This window comes from Citrus clementina, unplaced genomic scaffold (assembly GCF_000493195.1).
Source record: "Citrus clementina cultivar Clemenules unplaced genomic scaffold, Citrus_clementina_v1.0 scaffold_1, whole genome shotgun sequence".
Classification (NCBI taxonomy): domain Eukaryota; kingdom Viridiplantae; phylum Streptophyta; class Magnoliopsida; order Sapindales; family Rutaceae; genus Citrus; species Citrus x clementina.
This window is the reverse complement of record NW_006263303.1, coordinates 26,531,345-26,540,166: the sequence shown is the minus strand read 5'-3', so window position 1 is coordinate 26,540,166 and position 8,822 is coordinate 26,531,345. Positions and strand designations below refer to the sequence as shown.

The 8,822-nt window shown below is 30.5% G+C and overlaps 1 protein-coding gene across 1 annotated transcript; it reads left to right on the top strand.

Moving 5' to 3' along the window:
* Positions 1-5,575: 5,575 nt before the first annotated feature.
* On the top strand, positions 5,576-8,822 carry LOC18054991 (plant intracellular Ras-group-related LRR protein 6). The gene is made up of 3 exons (XM_006453155.2): positions 5,576-5,856; positions 7,358-7,527; positions 8,134-8,822. The coding sequence occupies exons 1-3, from the start codon at positions 5,644-5,646 to the stop codon at positions 8,807-8,809; spliced, it is 1,059 nt and encodes a 352-aa protein (XP_006453218.1). The 5' UTR covers positions 5,576-5,643; the 3' UTR covers positions 8,810-8,822.

Genomic DNA, 8,822 nt, shown 5'->3' with positions numbered 1-8,822 from the left:
TGCTTGTAACATTAAACTAGCTGATTGAAGCACAAATCTTTGATATCCTTCCATAATTTTTTCAAGTTGTATTGCTCCCGCTTCACTAATGCAATAGAAAGCATGTTGCCAACAAGAACAGCCTATATATCCATGTAACAATAACCGCAATTACAAAAAGTATCTCATTAGAATTAAATTCTTAAAAAAAAAAAGACATTTGCAGACATTATAATTGAAAGCGCAACATAAACATATACATACATTAACAAGTGAAAGGAAAGTGACAACTAATAATACTAATAATAATGTATATTTGTGTCTATTATTTCTATTTTGAATTATAAATGTGATTATTATTATTATTATAACTCAAAACACAAATTGCGTTTGTGCGACAGGAGCATGTCTCGCGACAAGGGCCTGTTGCATGGGTGACATGCTCCTATCACCCAAAAATACAGAAATTATATTCATGCGATATATGTCTGTCGCACAGGCAACAAGCTTCTATCGCTTAAAAAAATAGAAACTGAATTTTTGCAATAGGTGCATAAAAAAGATTGCAAATTCATAACAACAAATCAAACTCAGCAAAATTTAGTTGGAAAAATAAAAAATACAACTAGGACTACTTTTATTTTACATAACTATTCACATAAAAATTACAAATTATTGAGTTTATATGTCTTATAGCTAGCACTACGTGTAGTATAAATCATAGATAAAAAAAAATCAATAACAATTTTTTTCAACTCATGCTGACTTATGGCTGAACCTATTCTCTTTTTAAACAATTTTTCCACCATCAACTCATGAACAAGACGGATCAAATACAGTCAACAACAATTTATGAAATTTCTATCTCCAAAAATAAGAAAATCAAAGCTAAACAATAAATTTTAGACTTTGATAAAGAAACTAATCTTATACCAATTTCAATACCAGTGGCAGATCCCGCCCACCGTCGATACTCACTAGTCGGTGGCCTTCTTCGACCACCCTGGCTTGTCTTATTCATGGGTTATATGCTCTTTGTGTTCATTTGCTTTCATTCCAACAACTGAGAGTAGGGGAGTGGAGTGAAAATGGTTTGATTTCTTGATGTAAGAGTAAAGCATTTCAATTGAGTTTTGTACTAAGAAAGAGAAAATTAAGTCTTTTACACAATGAATATTAAATGCAATCAGATAATATAATTATCCAGTAGGATTCAAAATATTTTTTGTTTGTTACTTGAATTTTTTAGATTTTCAACAAGCCTTTTGCATTTTTGCCCTCATATATTAATGTCATACGCATATGTATACTAACGACAGAGGGATAAGTGAGAATACTTTTAATCTTACCATCTAACTATAATTATATCAAATCTTAGGGGAGGTCTTAAAAAAAACTCTTATTCCTTCACGACTTCTCCTTCGTCGTTGAATTTTTTTTAAAGGTTTTTCGCTCTCTAATTTTGTCGTTTGGTTCGAGGCATGCACATTGATTCTCCCAACGTGAGCTGGACTTTGTCTTTAATTCAACTCTCACATGTTGTGGGCTTAAATCAGCTTTGCCTTCCCTCTGGGCAAAGCTTATGTTACATTAGATGTAACAAACAGCCAATGCATATGTGTGGTTAGATTTTGATATTTCTTAATCTAATGGATGAAAATAATTTTAACCTAAAACGAGGTATGGGTGTAATAGCTTTTTACAAAAAATATTGTTTTGAATCACATATTTACTTATTTTTTCAAATAAGTCCTCATTAATTTTGTATAACTAAATGATTTTGTTAACCATCTCTTCTACATTTATTCTTAAAATTTTTAAAAGTTTTTACTATATTTTTATAAAGATCTAAATAATTATCATATTCATAAAAGGTTTATAAATTTTGAATATATATTTGCACATGAATTTATAATTTCTTATCTCTACTGAGAATAAACTAGATTTTTTTTCTTATATATATATATATATATATAATCTAAATTTAGCATCTTGAATTATAAGAGATATTAAATGTCATAAATATATTATGACTCTAATAAATTACTAGAAAGATGTTACAATGAATAAATCATTAGAACCTCTAATAATTTTACAAAATATATAAACTAATAAGTTACCACATTCTAACTATATACAAAGAGGATTTTCTTATGAAAAATTTTAATCATTTGATCCAATCAATAATTCAGACATGCGGGAAAATAATCAATTAAATTGAATTTCACTATATTTATAAATAAATTAAGAAACCCAAATTTATTTATAAATGAAATAGAAAAAGCAAACGATACCACATTCTAGCTATATACAAAGAGGATTTTCTTACGAAAGATTTTAATCCTCTGATCCGATCAATGATTCAGACATGCGGGAAAATAATCAATTAAATTGAATTTCGCTATATTTATTAAATAAATTAGGAAACCCAAATTTATTTATAAATGATATAGAAAAAGCAAATGAAATGTTAGAAATTAATAATTTTAATAAAGAAAATATAAAACAAATTAAAAAGTTAGGAGATCAAATGAGTAAAAAATTTAATAAAGTTAAACAATTAATAAAAGACTTCAACATTGAAGATCATGATATATTAAAGTAAGAAATCATTAATATAATGAATAAAAACTCAATAAATATAAGATTAAACAAGTTAGAGATTCAATAGAATAAAAACTTGGTACTGAATTTGCTATAAATATAAATGAAAAACTTAAAAAAAAAAATTGAAGTACAATTGCAGTGCAGCTTGGGGTTTAAAATAAAACTTTAAAATTTATTGACTTTTTCATAATTATTAACTTTTCTGAGGATTCAAAACTTTGTAACTGTAACGTACAGTTGATGTAAGATAAGCTTTGCCTTCCCTCTGTACCCCATTTACCTCTCCATTCCGTATCGAAATTGGACTTAATTTTATTGGACTTTATTCCGTATTCAACCCACGTGTCATAATCATTTTGTTGGATTTTTTGGAAAAGACACCGAACTTTCAATTTTTTGCTTCAATGAGTAGCTAGATCGTTTTTCACCTATGTAGATGGAAACGAGAGGACCAGTTAGATTATAATGTCATTGTCCCCCTGCATTTAAAGAGAATCCATAATAGAAAAGGGTCTTAATGTTAATTTTTAAAATAACACGGTTTCTTCGGACACACTTGGGAGGTCTATGCCCTTTTTTTCCATACAAGTTTTAGGGTCATTTTGGTCTAGCTATTGACAATATCATTATCTCCATCCTTTACTAAATGGGATTCGGACGTCATGATTTATTTTGTGTGCTAATTTCTTAAAAAGAACCGATTGGTAATTACTAGATAAGAATATATAAATAATTAAATCTTAACTATATATTATTATAGATGCACGCATGAGATAAAATTATTAAAAGATCAACAATAAATTTATATTCTACTAAATGCATAATTTTTGTCATCTCCGACATATAATATGTTTGCAATTTTATCATAATCTTTATAAGAAAGACAAAAAAAACAAAAAAAAAACAAAAAACAAAACAAAAAGAGCGGTGTCATAGTCAAAATCTCAAAATCTTTGTAAATTTTTTCATAAACAAGTTGTTATCTTCAAACTTATCCCATATGCGTTAGAATTATTCTTCATACATCAATTGACTATAAATAAAATGTCAACCGTAATTGTACCGAATTCTTATGGCTTGGCCGTACAAGTCTAAATTTGCAGATTTTTATTATAAAGGTACAGAGTGTCACACCTTGAAGGCGGTTGCTGTACCTGTATAATAATATGACATTATTTAATATCCATGCAAGCTGGACGATACTTGTCACAATTAAGTCTATTTTTTTTATAACCTATGCTTCGTATCATATCTTTAAACTATGTATCGAATTTTTAAATTGTATTATTTTTGTTAATTTTAAACAATCAAGTGGAATTAAGATAAGAACAATTTGATTACCAGTAGCCTAATACTGCCAAGAGACTGAATATAAATCTATGTGCCATTCGGTTAAGCCGAAATTATTTATAACTTTCAAGAAGGAAACATTTTAATTCAAACAAATTCAGTAATACTTTAATATCTTTTTATAATCATACCTTACACACAATATAAGGAAGTTATAGTTTAATAGAAGTATAGTTACAAAATTATCATTTGAATTTATTTATTCTCAATGCAAGTAATATAAAGGTAAAATATACAAGACATTACTAACTAATATAGGAGATAGATATAATTTTAAAAAACTAGTACATATATGTATTTAACATCAAGAATATGCAAATCATCCTAAAAGTCTAAATGTTTACATTTTTTTAAATGTTTCTCTTTCAATCTAAATTCTATAAAACTATACAATGATTTGATAACAGCTCTAGAGAATAATTCATAATCTCAAATAACATTAGAAGAATATTTTCTCTATCCTAAATTTTTAATGTAAAAAAACATAGATATTTTACAATATATGAATCATTATTATTATGTAAAGACAAATTTCTTAAGTTGGAATTTAGAACAATTTTAATTTATTATAGCGTCGTGTTTATTTCTATTAAAAACTAACCTAAATTGAGACTATAATTTTCTACGATTATATGAAATTTTTTTCGATATAAAACATTCCTATAAAGAGATTTTAGGCTAGTGGCATAATAAGTATTCATAAATCAATACCTGTGGCTGTCTTTCATGAGTTGTTAAGTTGATCTTTATTTTATTTTAGTCTTTATGGCTATATCATGTTGAAATTCGAAGCCACTCGTATGTAAGCATGCTGCTAAAGTCTTTGAAAATAACAGTTAGTAACCAAATTTTGGCCTGGGGAGCAGCTGCGCGGTGGCAGCGCAGCTGCCCCAAACGGGTCTATAGTTTACTAAAATCATCGCTTAGAATACCTTCTATAGACGAATATTAATATTGGTCCATGTGATTGTAAGATAAACGTAAAAAATACTTTATCCCTATATTCAAATGGGAATGGTATTAATATAAAAGGAAATGGAGTTATTTTCTCAAGTAAATAAGGGCTCCAGTCTACTCGGCCAAAAAGAGATCTTTCCTTAGGTAAATAGGAAAACAATAGAAATTTCATTCTGTTATATGTACTGATGGAGACTGATAGTTCATAAAACGGGTACCGAGTGACGATTTTTGTAAATTGTAAAACCCGGCTAAAATAACTCAAAACATTGGAGCCCCTCATTGATTTTTTTTTTTTTAAAATTTTTTGTTCCCTTTCTCTCGTACAAAAAAGAATAAAAAAAAACTCAAATAGAATAAAAATCAAATTGGATTTAGTCTACACGTTACATGATGACACCATTTTTTTTTAACCGAACCGAGATTCACTGGCTATCAACAAAAAAAACAAAAAAGAAAGAGTTGACTTTATCACATGGCCACGCAATCCCCTCACGATACGGCCTTGTACTTTGATTTCTCTTCCCTCACTAAAACTTACAACGTCACTCATACGTTCTCGCTTTGGTCATTTCTTCTCATCCGTACGTCCTTGCCATCGCTTTTATAACATTTATCGTACGATTATATAAATTTGCTTAACCCCCCACAACTTCATTTTGATAATTTACCCCGTAACAAACAAGCCCTTTCACCTCTTTCTCCTCTCTAGGGTTTGTGTGCGTCATTTTCTTTGAAACAAGAAGAAATATGATGTATGAACAGCAGCAACAATTCCATCATCACCAAACGAACAAGCTGGATATGAGGAGGAAAGCCGCTGATCATCGGCGAACATCGATACAGGAAGCTGAGAGCCTCGAGGTTGTTGATTTGAGTGGCATGTCCTTGGATTCTCTCCCTATCCCTTCTATCAATTTGGGCACCATTTACAAGCTTGATCTCTCCAATAACAATCTTCAGGTACGAATATATACATACAGATACATATATTTATTAATTAAAGCTCATAATAGATTGAAGTTCCTGTTAATAAAATTAAATTTTGATATCAACCCATTTCATATATCAAACTTTTGATGATCCTTTCCTCGTACTTTTATGTCAAAGTTTTGTGCATGCAAAGATTCTAAATTTAACGACAGAAAGAAAATCAAACGGGCTCTCTCTTTCTTGCCATATGTGTGTATGAAAGGAAATCGTGACGGCTCGTTTTGCACCAAAAAGTTGGATTTTTTGTTTTTCTGGAAAATATAGAACCTTACCGTACCTATTATCTTTTTCTTTACCAAATAAATTGTTTTAATTCAAGTCAAAATATTTTAACTTATCGTCACGTGTTATGACTTATTTTGTGGTATGTTTAAATTTGTAGAGCATATTATTCTCCAGTAATACCGAAACTCTTAATAAGAATAATATTACTATTTGTCATTATCAGTATATAATTTTTTTTCAATAAAATTTTCACGACAATTTGAACGCATTTACTCCTAATAATCAATTTGTCAAACTGTTGATTTGAATATTTTCAATTTTGTTGTACAAAAGAAGTTATTAAAATTTCTTTTCCTTGATCATAAAGCAACTACTACCAATCTACGATTTAGTGTATCCGGCGGCTTACATACTTTAGTCAACTGCCGAAACATCAACTATAAATAGAGCTACGCCGTGCAGATTTTGTTGATAAAAGTAGAAGAAAACGCGATCGTGCTCCTATTGTTTTTGACTTTCACTTAAATCTATTTTCTTCTGATTAGGACCACAATTAATACGATGTTTACACATCAATTCTTTACTCACACAAATTCAATTTCTTTCTTATTCTGTATTATATTTGTATTTTATGACTTGTGTGACAAGGACTAACGACTCTATTGGCTGGCCGAGTGGCCGTCAAACTTCATGCTTATCTTCTTTTCCTTCCGGCTTAATAAACGTTCATTAAAACCTTATCTAATTATCTTTGTATAATATTATCTGATATTTTGGGTATTTCTTAATCAATTACTAATTTAAGCAAATTTTTATGAGTGATAATGACATTTAAGACTTTAATGTTTCTCATTTCCATCACCTAGATCCCTAATTTTTAATGTTTACACACAAAATCATGCCTATTTTTTTTTGTAGATACATTACAATTAGGCTAGCAGAGGGTTGTAATTAAAAAAGGAATACCTACGTTTTTTTTCTGTTTTATTTTAACATCAAAGATATTAAAAAGAAAAATTAAGAACCTAAGTAGCAAAAGTGAGAAAAATTAGAGACGCAAGTGTCAGTTGCTCTCTCTCTCTCTCTCTCTCTCTCTCTCTCTCTCTCTCTCTCTCTCTCTATATATATATATATATATATATGCATATATAAAAAAATTGATGCCTTATTACAATTTTCTCAAGTGAAAGCTCATATCATAATATTTGTTACTAACGAAAACAATTACTGGGTTTACTCTTGATAGATGATTCCGGAGTCCTTAACAGCAAGGTTGCTTAATGTGGTGGTGTTGGATGTGCACTCTAATCAGCTTAAATGCTTACCCAATTCCATTGGCTGCTTGTCAAAACTTAAGGTTCTTGATGTTTCTGGTAATCTTCTCGAATCGTTACCAAAGACCATTGAGAATTGCAGGTAACTTGTTAATGTCATTTCATGATTTCCTTTCACATTAATATATAATTTTACGAATTTGCGTATAATCAATAGTATCATGATTACTAGCATAAAGGAAAAAAAGAAAAAAGAAAAAGAAAAGAGCACTAGATATAGTCTTTGAAAACCTTTTCATAGTGAGGACCAATTGATCTCAAAATGGGAATTAAAATACTGGAAAATTATAAAGTTATATATATTTGTTCTATTCATTGAACTTGTACAACGATGTGATAAGTTCATATGAGGGTTAATTGTTCTTTAATTTCTCCATGACATAATGACTGACAAATACATCAACCTTGGTGATAATTATTGAGACCTTTGACTCGTAACATAATGGAAGGTAATGGTAGGGACAATTAAATATGGAATATTTCAAAAGTTTAATTACTGCTTTCACAAATATTCCTCAACGTGCGGAGACAGAAGGTTGCTTTAATTTAGCCTTTGGCCCTCTCAAAGCGCCCTATAAACAATTGCAATTATAAGTTACTTTTGTTCCACTCTAGAACTTACTTAGGACCAAATACACCATTAACTTGAATTAATAGCATTAATATTTTAATTTATTAAATTCTTCAGGTCATTAGAAGAACTGAATGCCAATTTCAACAAGCTGAGGCAGCTACCAGACACAATTGGATTTGAATTAATCAATCTCAAAACGCTCTCAATCAACTGCAACAAGATAGTGATACTCCCACAATCACTCACTCATCTAACATCTCTACGCGTCTTAGACGCCCGTCTCAATTGCCTCAAGTCCCTCCCTGAAGACTTAGAAAACCTAATCAACCTCGAAGTGCTCAATATTAGCCAAAACTTCCAGTATCTTGAAACCCTGCCTTATTCCATTGGCCTCCTCATGTCCCTTGTCGAATTAGATGTGAGTTACAACAAGATCACCACTCTACCCGACTCCATCGGGTGCCTCAGGAAGTTGCAAAAGCTCTCCTTAGAAGGAAACCCTCTCGTTTCGCCGCCAATGGACGTTGTGGAGCAAGGTTTGAGTGCGGTTAAAGGTTACTTGAGTGAGAAAATGAACAATGATCACAAGTCTCCTAAGAAAAAATCATGGGTTGGTAAGTTGGTGAAGTACGGAACTTTCAATGGAGCCTTGAGGAATCATAGAAGTGAGGAGAGGGAAAGATTCATCATGTCTGATTTTCGAGCAATCGATGGCCTTGCTTCGCCGAGGCACATCGGAATGTTCTCCCCTCGCCGTCTCTTCTCCCCCCGGAGTTACTTCACTAAATGAATTACGTAACTAA